Genomic DNA, 16,340 nt, shown 5'->3' on the forward strand with positions numbered 1-16,340 from the left:
GTCGTAAGGTGTACTTTGCAAATCGGCCGCTAGCCATAGAGCGCTATAATCTAATAGGAAAGGTGTTGCTGCTGCTGCTGCTGCTGCTGCTGATGCCGAAGTACTAACAATTCAGTGTGATAAATGTGAATAGAAACCTATTGTCTATCTATTGCCTGTGCTGATATTTACATAGTTTATTACTAATCGAATCCATTAATTTCGGTTTAACTATGAATTTTTTATAGGTTAGATTACATTTATTAAGCAATTCTGATAGTATCCAGTTAGAACAGTGTATAGAACAAGAATCCGTTTAACCTAATAAGTTTTGTAAACTTATTTTAGATCGCATGTTTATATATATATTTTTGTTTTTTTTTATTACTTTATCAAAAGTAAAGTGTATGTTCACAATTGTAATCGGTAAATAAGATTTTGCCAGTAATGTATTCCTCTCTGATGGTGCATTATGTGTGTAAGATAATGAAAAAAGTGAATCATAAATTAAACTGTTCACTTTGATGAAAACATTTTATTTTCAAATTTGATATTATTGGTATGTATTCTATTTTTTCATATTTTCTTAATCATGCGTAATAATGTTAAAAATGTATATAGTAATCTTATTTATCGGATATGACAGTTACATATGCATAGTGGTGAATAATAGAGCGAATAAATATTAGCTGATGATTTCATTCATTTTATCGACTATTCCATTTAACAACAGTATTTATTCATTTTTAACTCTTTTCTTAGATTTTTCTCGTAACGACTAAAAAATATCGTAGTTACTTATTTATTCTTATCAATTGTTATCAATTATTTTGATTTTGGTGTTTTTGAATTTGGATATATTTGAAAATGGTATTGATCAATCATTTTAATTATACTCTTATATATTTATTTATTTGGAATGTTATTTTACAGAAGAAATGGAATCAGAAATTAATACAAAGACATTAATAGATGACAATCATCAGCTTAATAAAATCAGTACAGGTAATATTATGTATCTGTTACAAGTTATTGCTTGACATAATTTTCACAATGTATTTGCATTAAATAATTGTATCATATTTGAAATCAATGTTTAATCATTGACTTTACAGAACAGGCTGACAGGGAAAATGCGGCAAATGCAGAGCTGACAGTAACAAAAAAAGAGTAAGTGATTTGTTCGTACTATGAATATTTACACAAAATATAACATATTTTTATATTAAAGATTATGAAATATTTTATTATTTTACGATTAATTTTGTATTTAATTTTATACATACGTTTGCGTATCTTTTATAATGCTAATCAAACAGGTTAATTAGCAGAGAAGAATAGAACAAAAATGGTTGCTTTGTACAGAGTAAATATGTGGCATGGATAATTATTGTTGATAGTATTATCGCTTAACTTTAATTATTTAAATATTGTCAATTGTCCAAGGGCAAATTATTTTTCGTTCTGTTAAACTCGTATTGGTAATTGGTAAGAGGAAACGCGTATATAAAGGAAACGTAACTTTGTTAAAAAAGTAATACATATAAGTTGGTCGTATCGAAGACGAAAATAACGCGCGATAGTTTTGAAAATTAAACGACAATGCTTTGATGACGAAACGCGAAGAACAGAAGAATGTTATTGAGTGCTCGTATTTCAAAAAGCACTTGGTGACTCGCAGTAGTTTTATTTTCTAATCGACACAGAGGGATAGATGGATTCGAAATTTGATCGTGATCTGTTGATCGTTCAAACCTATAAGTGTGTAACGAACGTATTTCCTTCGCTTTGCCTATCGAATAACTCCAATTTTATCGCGAGTCAATTCGCAAAACATTATGCTATCGTGACGTTCTTTACATTTTAACGATTACTATTTCGATTTATTTTATGCAATCGTATCGTAATGCGGAAGTTTGCAAAAACGTGGCGGTATAAATTACTGAATTCTACAAAATACTTGGGGTAAGTCATTCGTTAAATCAATCAATATTATGAATAGCATATCTATTTCTGGTCTTTTAATCCGTATTTCACTTATCAAAGAAGCGATAAAGACTTATCTTTTTACCAACAATCGAAATATAATATTAAATATGATATGATTCGATAAATGAAAAAAATAGACGTACAAGGCAATTATACAGCCGAGAGATCTGTCCATTCCATCTTTCGCTACGTGGATCTGGAACACCACTTTCTCTCTTGTTCATGCCATTCTTATTCGATCCATTTTCAGGTATATGTACACCTAGTCACAACGAAATCATGCATTCGCTTCCAACTGTTCAACGCGTTCCGTTCTTTGGCCAGTGTACTATATTCGCTCTTTCATTCGATCGAATTAATTTCGTTTTTCATCGAACTCTTTTCAACATAGTTTCGAATTTTTCATGACTCCGTCGTTCGTCTGTTTGCGTATAAATATCATCGAGAACGTGGCATCGTTCAAACGTAGATTCACTGAAAATAATTAAACGCGTTCTTCGACTTTCTTCGATCTATTCTCCGGTCAGTTTAGTTGTCACCGAATTTTCGACACGAGTTTTATTTTGAAAGACAGTGCTTTTACGAAGCAGTCGAAGAAAAGGAAACAAGATAAAGGCTTGCGGTTTTACGTGTTCCCCGCAATTATACCACGGTCGTAAAGCCATCAAGCATCGAAAAATAGTTCAGCAGCGACAAGTAATAGAACCGTGAAGTTAAAAAGAAGAGAAACGATCCGATGCGTATACTTATATATTTACTTGTGCGACGAGGATAACAACGCGAAAAAGCGACATCGGTTTAGATACCATGCTTTGCTTCGTATAAGTACACATTGCGGCTCAAAGACGAACGAACGTCTTTTACAGTTAGACGACACTAAACGAATCGTTTGAGCGTCGAAACTGAATTAACGAAGAACGATAGAACGAAGCGTTTATTAATGTATAAATCGGGGAAAGTAGGAAGAGTGCGTCGTTATCAGTATCAGCTGCTGTACAACTATCGAATAGGAAATTAAAATAACATAGAGAAAGTGGAAGAAAGGGCAACGTTAGACGAAACGTGCTTTACCAGAGTCTTCTATAGTTTCTATAGAGTCTTGTAAATAAAACTTAAATTCAAATAAAGAGCAGCGAAGCAAACACTGCAGCTGATTTCCTTGTTTCGATACTCTATATAAAAGAACTGATAACGAAGAATACATCATCGGTATTTCCATTCGTTACGGTCATTTTCTTACGAAGTGGATTTGTTCGATACATGACGAACAAGATCGTTATAGGATATATATATATACACATATGTATATGATCTTGGGGAAACTGAAATTCCATCTAGGATGATGAAATATCCTTTACCTTTGTGCAAGGTACACAAGAAATTAGTAGCGAATCGGTCAAATTTCCACTATCAGTCGTTTCCTTGCTTGCAGTTTTACGACGACAATATGATCGATGACAATACGAAACTACTTGGGTCAGTACCTTTTCTCTTACTTGTTTCGTAAATTGTTTCAAAAAACTCAACGCTTGAAACGCGATAGAGCGACAGAAGGTTTTCCTCCTTCTCTTGCTAATTTGTTTGCAAAATGTATATTGCGTACAATGCAATTAAGGCTATGCTTACAGCGGATGCGTGTTCCGACGAATCAAACGACGAATAGATTCTTACGAGTTTATTAGTATGTTTGTGAATTTCGGTCTTCACGTTTCGTTAGTCAGTGAGAGAGAGAGAGAGAGAGAGAGAGAGAGAGAGAGAGAGAGAGCACGCTGTAACCATAGCTTAATAGGTAATTCGTTGCTACGGTGTAATAGTACGAACTTAATTTAAATTGAGAGACGACGTTGGCAACATTCGTTTGATCTGTGGATATTTGACGAAGGTTAGAAAACCGCGCGCAGAAAGTGTGACGAGACATTTCTCTTTCGATGTTTCATCTCTTTCCTTTCTTCCTTTCTGCGTGTATATATCGGTATGCATCCAAAGCGAGCGTCTGTATCGCGTCTATTCCGAACAATTTCAATGCGGCTACTGTTACAGTATCGTTGGAACACGAGTAGAAGGGAATTTCTAAACTCGAGAGTATCGTACGAACGAAGTGAGAAAAGGTCGTGCGCAACTGTCCTTGTAGAGAGGAGTAACGAGCGATCGAATAAGTGCCGTGAGCAAAAAGACGGGATCGCGTAGCATGGCGATTAGAGGAGTTATCAGTCGGTCTGTGATATCAATTCCAGTCAAACGCACGAACGCGTTTGGTTCGCGCCCCACTCGTCGTTACTGGGACGTGTTCGCTTTCAAGGAATGTGTGATCTCGATCTGGCCACAACACTGGCTAATTGTATCCATTGCACGTACAATTCCGGAAATCCTTGGGCTGATCTTATAAAACGATCACGGCTACACGACAAAGGAGCCAATGATCGCGTCTTTGTGAGCGATCCGATAGATTATCTCGTTGATACTTTAGTGTTCGTCGTCCGGTCAATTTTTCCAATCTACGTTTCTTTTTTTTTTTTTTTTTTTTTCAATTTCTTTTGAAATATTTAACTTCGCTAAACTGCCTACTCTTGTTACCGCGCTCTTCCGCAAAATTTCAATCGACCCAAGTCAGGACATTTTTCATTACGAATATCCACTTTGCTTTGATGAATATTTTTAACGCGGTCAAAAATTTCGATCATCCCAGCTTTCGTCTACTTTTTTCCTTTTTCCTTCTTATTCTTCTCCTCCTTTTCGAGAAAGTGCGGACTTGTCGCGAGATTCGGCTCAGTTTTATCTTCTCGCGAGCAATGCTTATCGGCTTCTAAGAGCTCGTTAGAATGGTTCCGTCTAATATCTTGACGCAATGGGATCGTGATTACGCGAGTAATTCCACGGCTATAACGGTCGTTCGTTCTTGAAAGATCTACAAAACCGCAGAAACGGAAACGTGATCATACTTGCAATTAGAAAGATGGACGACGATAGGCAGCCGTTAATTCGAAAAAGATATGACTCAACGAGCTCGTTTTGGTAAGATTTTTCGAATCCTGTAAACGCAACATCGTATTTTCGTTACGTATCTCGTTATCTTTCGAATACATAATAGCGATCGCCAGTTTCGTCGCGCTTACGACAAGTTCTTTCGTAGCTTCCGCGTTAATCGATAGCGATATTCAGATCTCGGTATAATCTGCTTTAAAGAACAAAGAAGAGATTACCGAACAATGGAAACAGTCGTATCACGAGAGATTCTGAATCGAGCGCGTTATTTTTCCTTACAATTCTCACATTAACGGACAAACGTGCAAGTTACATAAAACAGAAAGTATTTCCTTAAGATAAGAGGGAGGAACGTAGCTTATTTACGTTTCGGGTCGTTAACGATAATATCGCGTTTTTAATAAGAGTAATTTTGCTAATTACTCGTTTAAAATTCGAGTCGATGACGAGAAGGTCACGCTACTCATCGTTTTGATCATTAACGTTCGATTTGGAGAAAAATCAGTGTAATCGGAAAGAAATATGTGCCCTCGATCGTATTCTAACATTTAAACGAATAACTCGCTTCGAAGTCGACCGATAACGATTACTTTCTTTTATTGTTTATAAAATGAACGATAGCTAAGCTGCTTCGGTTGCATAATGCAAGTAGGTACACTAATGTGACCACGATAACTGCTACGATATTTCGATGACGTTCCTTGTTATTTATTGATGTACTTTAATGTTACAAATGCTTATCGCTATAATTAATTCTAATGACTGGACGCAATCTATATTGCGTATTATCTTCGTGCAGTTGGACGTCTTTCAAAGGCGGGTGAAACTGAAATGATCGATTCTTTCTGATTGTTTAGCGATGGGGAGGGCGATACCGATTACGAAGGCACGGTACAGATGGTGTACGTTCCTCGGTCGCAGAAAATGAAAGATTCCACGAATATTTCTACTATGAAGGTTAATATCGACGGTATGAGATGCCAGAGCTGTGTGAAGAACATCGAGAGAACCATAGGTAGCCGACCGGAGGTTTTAAGCGTTAAAGTAATCCTAGAAGAGAAGCTCGGCTACATCGAATTTAAAGCGGAAGAAATTACGCCGAACGAATTGGTCGAAGCGATAGAGGATATGGGTTTCACCGCTTCCCTATGCAGCGACGAAAGTAGCTCTACCGAAAAGATACAAAGAAGTGATTCGTTACAATTAACTATCAGTACTTGTACCGTACATATCGATGGAATGACTTGCGCGTCTTGTGTTAAAACTATCATTGGTGAGTACCGAATTTTGTTAAACCGATTCTTGTTCGTATAGTCAAGTTATCGCGTTTCTTTGCTATTTCTGTTGCAGACAGTTTATCGCAGAAAGCAGGAATAAAACAGGCGAACGTTAGTTTAGAGAAGAAGGAAGCTACGGTTTCTTACAACGACAAGGACCTAACGGCTGAACAAATATCAGGGTTCGTCGAGGAAATGGGTTTTAATTCGTTTGTTAAAGAAGTAAACGGTAAAGTTCTAGGAGATGAAACACCAATGAATTTATCGTTAAAAAACAATTCTGCGCAAGAGGAACTTCCGTTGCAAATGAATGGGGGAGGTGATGTAAAGACTCGAAACGAAACAGCAAAATGCTTTTTACATATAACGGTAAATATTACGCGTGAAAATAATCCTGATTCGTCTTCGCGTTACTGCTTTGACGTTATGAATCGGTGTATTCCTCAAAGGGGATGACCTGTGCTTCCTGCGTCGCTGCCATAGAAAAACATTGCAAAAAATTATACGGTGTAAATAATATCTTGGTAGCATTGATGGCGGCCAAGGCAGAAGTTGCCTTTGATCCGAATAAGATAAGGGCGATTGACATCGCTTCTAGCATATCGGAATTGGGCTTCCCTACTACTTTGATCGAGGAACCTGGCACTGGAGAGGGAGATATCGAATTAAAAGTAAGCTGGTTATTAACTTCCCAAGTCGGCGACACGAAGTTGACAACATCGTTCTGAATATTGATTTTATAGATCACAGGTATGACATGTGCATCTTGCGTGAATAAGATAGAATCGACTGTGAGGAAATTACCGGGCGTCCGTTCTGCCGCTGTTGCGTTGGCAACTCAACGTGGCAAATTCAAATACGATGTAGAAAAAATTGGCGTCAGGGACATTATCGAATGCATTAACAAATTAGGTTTCACCGCAATGTTATTTAGTAATAAAGATAAAGAGAACAGAGACTACTTGGATCAGAGGTAAATTTATTTCACGAGTTTCCAAATAAATAGAAATAAGTATATCTTTCGTTTTTATGTAGGGAAGAAATAAACAAGTGGCGGACAGCGTTTTTAGTGTCCTTAATTTTTGGCATACCGTGTATGTTAGCCATGACATACTTCATGGTAATCATGTCTATTGGTGAAAAAACGCACGAAGATATGTGTTGCGTAGTTCCTGGTCTTTCCTGGGAAAATTTAATCCTTTTCATATTTTCTACACCAGTCCAGGTAATTCCGAATATTTCTTTATAAATTAAGAAATTAAGTAGAAATCTTGACAAACTGATATTTATAGTTTTTTGGCGGCTGGCATTTTTACGTTCAAGCGTACAAAGCTTTGAAACACGGTACGACTAATATGGATGTTTTAATTTCTATGACTACTACGATATCTTATTTGTACTCAGTCGCCGTACTTGCAGCAGCTATGATAATGCAGGAACACGTTAGTCCTCAGACATTTTTTGATACTCCTCCCATGTTGTTAGTGTTCATCAGTTTAGGAAGATGGTTAGAACATGTCGCAAAGGTTTTCAATCTTTTATCAAACACTGTGCTTACGTTCATATAACTGTCACAAAAATTAATAAAAAGCAATTAATTTTTTCAGGGTAAAACATCGGAGGCGTTATCGAAATTATTGTCTTTGAAAGCAACGGACGCGGTCCTGGTTACTTTGGGCCCTAACAATGAACTACTATCTGAGCGTTTGATCAGTATAGATTTAGTACAACGGGGCGATGTCCTAAAAGTAGTGCAAGGTGCCAAAGTTCCCGTCGATGGTAGAGTTTTATCAGGCAATTCTACTTGCGACGAGAGCCTAATTACCGGGGAAAGTATGCCGGTACCGAAAAAGAAGGGATCGGTTGTAATAGGTGGCTCGATAAATCAAAATGGTCCGCTTCTAATTACTGCCACGCATACAGGAGAACACACGACATTGGCACAAATTGTACGATTAGTAGAAGAGGCACAAACGAATAAGGCACCTATCCAACATTTAGCCGATAAGATAGCTGGTTATTTCATACCTCTTGTTATAGTTGTTTCTATAGTAACTTTATTCGTTTGGATAATAGTGGGATATGTAAATGTAAACAGTTTACCAATCTCGCACAACGATCAAATCAAAAAACACGGATTGAATAGAGAAGAAATTATATTTCAATATGCTTTTCGAAGCGCGCTTTGCGTATTAGCGATAGCTTGTCCATGCGCGTTAGGATTGGCTACGCCAACTGCTGTTATGGTTGGTACTGGAGTCGGAGCATTAAATGGTATCTTAATAAAAGGTGCTGAACCTTTAGAAAATGCGCACAAAGTTAAATGTATTGTATTTGATAAGACCGGAACAATAACACATGGTATACCAATGGTAACAAAGATAAATCTCTTTGTAAATGAAACAGCTTATTCACTAGCAAAGTTCTTAGTCATTATCTGTACAGCTGAAACAAACAGCGAACATCCGATCGCATCAGGTAAAACATTGAAAATACTTATATTTTTATATATTATGTCTAGCGTACAATTTTCAATAAACTGCTTTTTTTCTTAAGCAATTGTGCGGTACGTGAAGGAAACAATAGGCTCTGAAACAACTGGACAGTGCATGAATTTTCAAGCAGTTGCTGGTTGTGGACTTAAATGTAAAGTATCACATATTTCAACTACGTTGGCCGATGCATTAAAATCTGATAAGATTCTTAACTATATTAACGAAGTAAAAAGATTACCTTCTGGAACGCATAACTTAAATAATGTGTCGATCGATGTTACGCCAATTTCGAGCACGAGACAAAATTTGGAATTGTTGCTAAGTCCGGATTCCCATGGTGACCAGACTAATCCTGACGATGTATATGAAATTTGCGTTGGTAACAGAGAGTGGATGCGAAGAAATGCTATTAATATACCACAAGAAGTAGAGTTGAAAATGGTTATTGAAGAAGATCTAGGACATACTGCTGTTTTAGCAGCAGTGAATAATGTACTGGTGGCTATGATCAGCGTAGCAGATACGGTTAAACCAGAAGCCCATCTGGCAATCTATACTTTGAAAAAGATGGGTTTAGAAGTCATTCTTTTAACAGGAGATAATAGAAAGACTGCTGTTTCTATCGCTAGACAAGTAAGCTTTCTTTCACTCGATGAGTTCGCTTATGACTTTTTATCGATTCATAATATGTATTATTCATGTAGGTTGGTATTACTAGAGTATTTGCAGAAGTGTTACCTTCGCACAAAGTTGCTAAAATTCAGCGTTTACAAGATCAAGGCTTAAGAGTTGCAATGGTAGGAGATGGTGTTAATGATAGTCCTGCCCTTGCACAATCAGATGTTGGCATTGCAATATCTTCTGGTACGGATGTTGCTGTGGAAGCTGCCGATGTAGTCCTCATGCGAGTGAGTTAAAAATTAAATGAAAAAATTTCGATATTTTATATTTATACAACAAATACTCTATTAATAATAATTTTTTAGAATGATCTTCTAGATGTTATCGCGTGTCTGGATCTATCGAGAAAAACAGTTCGTCGAATAAGGTTGAATTTTTTATTTGCTAGTATCTATAATTTGTTGGGTATTCCTATTGCTGCTGGAATATTTAGTTCTTTCGGATTCTTCCTTCAACCTTGGATGTCGTCAGCGGCGATGGCTTTAAGCTCAGCATCTGTAGTTGGTAGTTCTTTGTTACTAAAATTGTAAGTACCACATAAAAAAGAAATAGTTTTGCATTCAAGGAATACAGTATTTGTAAATTTCAATGTTGTTTATTTTATTTTCACAGGTATCGTAAACCGACGAAGACCACTTTAGAAACATCAGAATATTTATCAGCGATGCATGCTCATTCTACTGCAAGAATGATTGATTTAGATACAATATCTCTTCATCGTGGTTTAGATGATACTGTAATGCCTATTATGCATAGATCAACATCGACATTGTCCAGGTATGCCCAAACCCCTTCTATGCTCTCGAAATTTGTGCAGGACTTTAATAATCCTACTGCCTAATAGAATTACGGCAAAACTGACATCATACATTCGTGTTGCCTTCTTAATTGTATCATACTAATATCAAGGTGGTAGTTCTATTAAATTTTATGTGCTTGTTATTTATCATTTATATTGTTAATATATTAAATTAACAAAGATATTAAAAATATTTAATTTAACTAACTAGTGATTATAGTAAAACTACTATCCTAGTTGTAATATGTTTCATAACTTAAGTAGCAAATTTTCTATTGATATCTCAACATTTTAATTGCATTGTGAATGAGCAAAACAGGCTGTGAACTTTAAATTAAACTTATGAAATTATCTTTCTAATCAAATGGAGACTTACTGTTAACTACATTTAAAACAATATAAGACTGAGTGAAAAGGAACTTTATCAAACAAAAACTTGGTGAAACATGTCGCTTCCTGTTGTAAATAATGTGCTAAAACAACAATTGATACAGGAGCAATTTTGCTATACTAAACTGTAAATATTGTATTAAACGTAAATAACTGATATTAAATAAGCTATTTCTTACTGTACATCGATTCCAGTTATTGTAAAAAAAAAAATACATATATATATATTTTGTAAATAAATATTCATATCTTTTAAACATGTATATGTTATCTATTAAATAATAATAATAATAATAATAATAATATTATTTGATTCTCAGGATTGGTTTTCAATTTTTGTACATATATTCTTCTGCACGCTTTTACCGTAGTTACTTTTTATGATCTGCATATTAATTGGAAACTGTGTTGAAGGTTTATAATATTGCAACAATATTTTTGATTGATTGCAAGAGGAATAAATTATAGCACCTTTTTTCTTGGGCTAATTTGGCTGTGTATCCAGTTAATTTGCTTACAGCAAATAGCAGTGACGTATAAAGTATGTTGTAACTAATTTGGTTATTGAATTTATATTTCATATAATACTTGAAAATTTAACTTTCTTCAAATGCTTATATTACTGCAAAATTATTCATTAACAATATGACATTTAGATCGCTTGTATAATATTTTACTGTATCTGTAGCTTAACATAGAAAAATGTGACAAATAGTTATAAGATACAGTCTCATCTTTAAGTATAAGATAAGGTAATACAAGTTTTAATTTATACATTGATATTTCAACGTTTCTGGAATAAATTTAATAATTTTTTTGCCTTGTTCAATTCAATTGCAGGCTATTTAGGAGATCTAAGGACAATGTAGAGGGTCGTCTCCTAGGTGAAGATATTGATGAAATTGATTTGGTAACAGATTTTTCTGGATATCGAAAAAATATAAAGGACCATACAAACATAACACCCTTATGACTTGTAAGGATCTTTTTTATATAATTCATATTATTTCTTATTCTGTGCATGTGTGTGTGTGTACGCGCGCACACGGACATTTTTTTGCCAATAATATAATAAACTGACATTTAATCAAATTTTTGTCATAATATCTTATTCTCAATATAATCACGAAGTTTTCAGTTTCAGAATATATTTTGTAATTAACTGTTAAATTTTTAATAGGTTTTACAAAAGGAAACGAAAGCAAGCAAAATGCGAAGAACCTTAATAGTGCTTTCATAAATTCATTGTCTTCTTTTACATTAAGTTCATGAATAGTATCATCATTTTTACGTTTTTTATTTCAAATGAAATTATTAATAACTTTTTGTATTGCATTATATGTATTTTGTACTTAACATTTTTTATATAAAAAGATACAATCATTTGTTTGTAAGAAATCAAAAGAGGTTTTGTATGAAAATCATCAATATATTTCAATACTATTATGAAAGTGATACTTAAAAGGTTTATTGGGACCATGTTTTAATTTAATTAAGTACAAACTTAAAACGCTTTAAATTTTATCATAGTATATGTTTTATTTGTTACAAAAACATAATGAATTTTTACAACTTATAGATTATATAAATTGTAATTAAAATTCTCAACTCAAATATTGCTTAATAAACTATAATACCTCAACTTATATAATTATATTCACGCGTAGTTGTGTTTTTTACCTATTATAAATTTTTAAATATGTTTATTTATAAAAACTCAAATTGATATATCTATAAAAAATGAAACGAGAAATAATTGTGTAGTATAATTTGTACGTTAATATATTATGTTTTCTCTGTATTTAAAACTAAACTATGTATATTAAATACATTTTCGAGATTTATACTATATATTGTTAAGTATATATATATATATATATAGTATATATATATATATATCTTCAAATATTTATAGCAAAAAAATATATAAAATCTTGTATAAATTTAAAGAGTAATATTTAAATATTATAATATTTTAGTTGTACTGATTGGCCATATTAGCATGCAATGGAATAAATGCATTTGTTTGTGACAGAATATCATCTGAGATCACAGTTGAATTTGTATTGTAAGCATTAAAATCTCCCTGAATATTACTGACATCCTCGTTGGAAACATATGGCAAATTTTTGTTGCTCAACACAGAATATGTCTCTGTACGAATAGGTAAGTTTAAATTACCTTGTTCTTCTAAATGATTTCTTGTCAACTGATGAGGAGCAACCAAATTTTTCATATCAAGACATGATTCTAAATTATTGATGTGAGGAATACAAATTGATTGTACATTTTTTGATTGATAATTATTGTTATTATTGATAGGAACCACATTATTGCATTTATTTAAATAGCAATCATTGTAAAAGTTTGGATTCAACGAAAAATTGTTATACTGCAACGAATAGTGTATATCATTTTGTTGTGGAATTTCACTGTTGGTTAAATTTTCATATTGTGTATCAGGTATGTTACAAAGTAAATTTTTATTCGTATATCTGCAATTTTGATGTTGTTCAGAGGTAATATCTTGTGACTTTATTAAATTGCATGAAAACTGTTTCTTTTCTGCATCAGAAACTTTCTTAGCATCTACTTTGGATTGAGCACAATATTGTATATCATTTAATATATCTAAGTTATTATGTGATTGCATATTATAGTTCATATATAAATGATTATAATTGCTACTGTGTAAAAAGTTCTGATCATTATAAAGATATTTATTTTGTATTCTGCTGTCTATATTATTTACTTGAGGGGTTTCTGTACATTTCAGTACATCCTGTTTTACATTTGATTGCAGAATTTCATACACCTTTGGATTTTCTTCTACATGTTGATTTTTATCAGCGGTGTTAGAATATGAATTTGCAATTGTTTCCCCACTGTTTTCAGGCTTTGCTTTTTGTATATCAGAAAACTGATCATAACAATGATTTTCTTTAAACATATCACGTGTATTAACAAGAAGGCTCGTAAATGGTGGTAAGTTCTTATTAATTTTATAATGTCCATCGGATTTATATTTTGCAAATAACATATATAATTCATCTTGTGTAAGCATTGAATATTTTAAAGATTTTTTGAACAATAGATTTAACTGCTGAATTTGATATTTATATGCTTTCGCATTATATTTGAGAATCATGTTTGAAACACTTATTTGTTTACTAACTTTCTGACACTTTTTTGTGCCCTTCTGTTTTACCTTTTGTTTCATATTCATTTTTTGGGATAAATCGTATTCTGTTTTCTCTTTAACATTCTATAAGTACACGATCTACTGTTAGTTTTAATTTCTATCGCTAGTAATAAAATTTTAAGATAATGTAAATATCTTACCAAAATATTGTCTTTTGATATGTTATTAGTATCTCCATCTTCATTGATTTGTACCGGTAACTTTGATGCTTTCCTTCTTTTAATCATATCAGTATCTAAAATATATATATATAATATATAAAGATATAAAAAGAAATTTATAATATAATAATTAATCTAACTTTATCACGTCGATTTAAAAATAAAATGAGAAATCCATTTCACACTAATTATTAGAATTGTATTCTGAAAATAATTTTTGAATTAAAATGAACGATATAAATACATATTATATGGAAATGTAATTTTGTGATACATGTAAATGCAATATAATAACTGAAAGTAATGTAGATATTAATATCTCCTACCGTTGCTGGACTAAATTTAAAATCTTTCGTTTGAAAGGCGGCTTACTTACTGTCACTCAGATTTCTTAGAGAACCCACGTGAATATGCGATAACGGTACGTATATATGTATACAGAAATACAAATACGTTCCCGCTCTAAGTATTTATTTTATTTGAAATGTTTTGTTAATTTTCTTATTCATTTACGAAATTTAAATTATTCAATACAACTGATCATTTGCAATATATCATGTATTATAAATCAACGATTACTGATTTCTTAAATCATTCTGAATTCGTCGAAATTATAGTAACGTTTTATCATACGTATTTTAGTGAATTTCTCTTTTTTATGGGGTATTATCTGAATGATAGTCTTTTGTTTTTCCCTATTAGTTTTAATTTGTACATTTCTAACTTCCAATGAAGCAATGTCATAATTGTAATGAATTTCTGTCTAATTTTCTTCGTGATGAACAACAAACATAACATTTATTACATATGCAAAAGTAAGTTCACATCAAATAGTACATATTTTTTTGAATGACAAGAATAGGATGCGGGAAGGATAACAGGTAATTCTTTCATTTAATACACTTAATACTACATTGTATATATTGTATTATAATTAATTTTTTTAATTAATTTAAGATCCTTTATATTAGCCAATGTGAGTAGAAATATGTAACTTACAAAATGAGTATAAAAAATATACATATATATATAAGCCCTATTTATAACAATTAAGGCATTTAGTTTGTTCTTCGTAATCATATCTGCAAAAAAAAAAAAAGAAAATAAAGAAAAATGAAATCCTCCAAATATTTATATATATATATATATTCCAAGATTAAGCTAACTTACGTAGGCAGGGAACAGTTTTGACAAAATAGTTCTGAGCAACTAATACACTCAAAGAGACATGAATTACATAAAATTTGATCACAATATGAACATTTGCTGAACATGCTTTGATCTATCACTCGACTGCATTCACAAAGATCATACTTTGGTCGAACATCCTTACAGGATATAAAGGAAAAGAGAAAGGTGTTAATTTTATCATATTTTAAAATCTCTATACATATAGGTTGGATTATATTGGATTAATGATAAATCTTTGTAATATCGATAGTAACAATAAATTTATGATAGATAGATTTTACTATTGTTAATAAGTGTAAATAACTTACCTTTATAGCTTTATCCGCTCCTAATAATTCTAGTTTACTATTCAACACCATTTGTTTTGAGATACGTTCATTTTTGGATTTGCACGAAGAAGGAGTTTTCGATGATGGTACATCGATAGAATTCAATTCTATAGAAGTATTTAATCTTCGCGACAGTACTTTTACACCTTCTTTCAATAAATCCATTGTTTTATCTATATGAAATAGAATAAACAGAGTGTATATTATTATAATATCGGTTGATATTCGTATATTATAACCTCCGTACCATAAACATTCTTCATTCGTTCCTCTTGACAGACGCCGTTGTCTATTTGCTTCTGGCCTACGTGTACTTTTAATTGGGGTAGTAAATTATCTTCAAAAGGACATGGACGTTTCGGCATTCTTTAACTTAATTTAACTTAATTAACAGCAGTTCAATAAACAAATGCAGATTAAAATTTTCATAATATCGTACCACGGAAAAGTTGACTCGACAGAGCAACCAACCATATAGCTCATACAGAAGTTTATATATATGTAGTCGCGTAGTTTGATGTAGTGTCGCACTCTTTCCACCTTTCTACCTTATGCTTAAATTACAAATTCAAAACAAAAACAAAGTTAAATACATCTGTCGTTAGATTATAAAGTTTTTAATATGAAATTACTTGCAATTATTTAAGTTGTTTTTATAATTGTTTTCATAACGTAAAGAATTTTCTTATACATATAAATAAGAGATTACTATGTACATAGATCTCTTAACAAGCATATGTGTGTGTATATGTATATAAATGGATGCAATAAAAAATAAATACATATTTAATCATTAGAGTTTAATTATTTGCTATATTGTGTTGCATATATAAAGTGTGTAGAGGTGATATTTATATTATAATTT

The 16,340-nt window shown here is 32.4% G+C and overlaps 3 protein-coding genes across 18 annotated transcripts; 1 reads left to right on the forward strand and 2 right to left on the reverse strand.

Moving 5' to 3' along the window:
- Positions 1–31: 31 nt before the first annotated feature.
- Positions 32–13,322, forward strand: LOC126870896 (copper-transporting ATPase 1). 16 transcript variants are annotated; one of them, XM_050629056.1, is made up of 17 exons: positions 91–227; positions 328–538; positions 913–984; positions 1,095–1,149; positions 5,808–6,223; positions 6,301–6,596; positions 6,677–6,898; positions 6,971–7,200; positions 7,263–7,452; positions 7,520–7,753; positions 7,835–8,705; positions 8,784–9,355; positions 9,427–9,630; positions 9,709–9,929; positions 10,016–10,180; positions 11,433–11,568; positions 12,572–13,322. In XM_050629056.1, exons 3-16 carry the CDS (start codon positions 918–920, stop codon positions 11,563–11,565), a joined length of 3,876 nt encoding a protein of 1,291 aa, XP_050485013.1. In that variant the 5' UTR covers positions 91–227; positions 328–538; positions 913–917; the 3' UTR covers positions 11,566–11,568; positions 12,572–13,322. The 16 variants fall into 16 exon arrangements, 14 of the variants coding, with proteins under 14 accessions (XP_050485017.1, XP_050485023.1, XP_050485016.1 ...); XR_007691470.1 differs by having other exon boundaries at positions 126–538; positions 12,572–12,758; positions 12,915–13,322; XR_007691471.1 differs by having other exon boundaries at positions 126–538; positions 12,628–12,758; positions 12,915–13,322.
- On the reverse strand, positions 12,568–14,021 carry LOC126871303 (homeobox protein 2-like). Its single transcript, XM_050629940.1, has 2 exons — positions 13,935–14,021; positions 12,568–13,857 (listed from the first exon to the last, which is right to left on the reverse strand). The coding sequence occupies exons 1-2, from the start codon at positions 14,019–14,021 to the stop codon at positions 12,568–12,570; spliced, it is 1,377 nt and encodes a 458-aa protein (XP_050485897.1).
- An 844-nt stretch (positions 14,022–14,865) lies between these two features.
- On the reverse strand, positions 14,866–16,221 carry LOC126870922 (apoptosis regulatory protein Siva-like). The gene is made up of 4 exons (XM_050629117.1): positions 15,723–16,221; positions 15,455–15,648; positions 15,126–15,283; positions 14,866–15,037 (listed from the first exon to the last, which is right to left on the reverse strand). The coding sequence occupies exons 1-4, from the start codon at positions 15,838–15,840 to the stop codon at positions 14,992–14,994; spliced, it is 516 nt and encodes a 171-aa protein (XP_050485074.1). The 5' UTR covers positions 15,841–16,221; the 3' UTR covers positions 14,866–14,991.
- Between the last annotated feature and the right edge of the window lie 119 nt (positions 16,222–16,340).

Source organism: Bombus huntii, chromosome 11 (assembly GCF_024542735.1).
Source record: "Bombus huntii isolate Logan2020A chromosome 11, iyBomHunt1.1, whole genome shotgun sequence".
Lineage (NCBI taxonomy): Eukaryota > Metazoa > Arthropoda > Insecta > Hymenoptera > Apidae > Bombus > Bombus huntii.

Coding starts and splice junctions, on each gene's coding strand:
- LOC126870896 (XM_050629060.1), top strand. CDS start 918: ATGGAATCAGAAATTAATACAAAGACATTAATAGATGACAATCATCAG. Junction 985..1,094: donor GCTTAATAAAATCAGTACAG/GTAATATTATGT, acceptor TTGACTTTACAG/AACAGGCTGACAGGGAAAAT. Junction 6,899..6,970: donor AGGGAGATATCGAATTAAAA/GTAAGCTGGTTA, acceptor TTGATTTTATAG/ATCACAGGTATGACATGTGC.
- LOC126870922 (XM_050629117.1), bottom strand. CDS start 15,840: ATGCCGAAACGTCCATGTCCTTTTGAAGATAATTTACTACCCCAATTA. Junction 15,649..15,722: donor ACGAATGAAGAATGTTTATG/GTACGGAGGTTA, acceptor TATTTCATATAG/ATAAAACAATGGATTTATTG. Junction 15,038..15,125: donor CAAAACTGTTCCCTGCCTAC/GTAAGTTAGCTT, acceptor TTTTTTTTGCAG/ATATGATTACGAAGAACAAA.
- LOC126871303 (XM_050629940.1), bottom strand. CDS start 14,021: ATGATTAAAAGAAGGAAAGCATCAAAGTTACCGGTACAAATCAATGAA. Junction 13,858..13,934: donor TATCAAAAGACAATATTTTG/GTAAGATATTTA, acceptor GTGTACTTATAG/AATGTTAAAGAGAAAACAGA.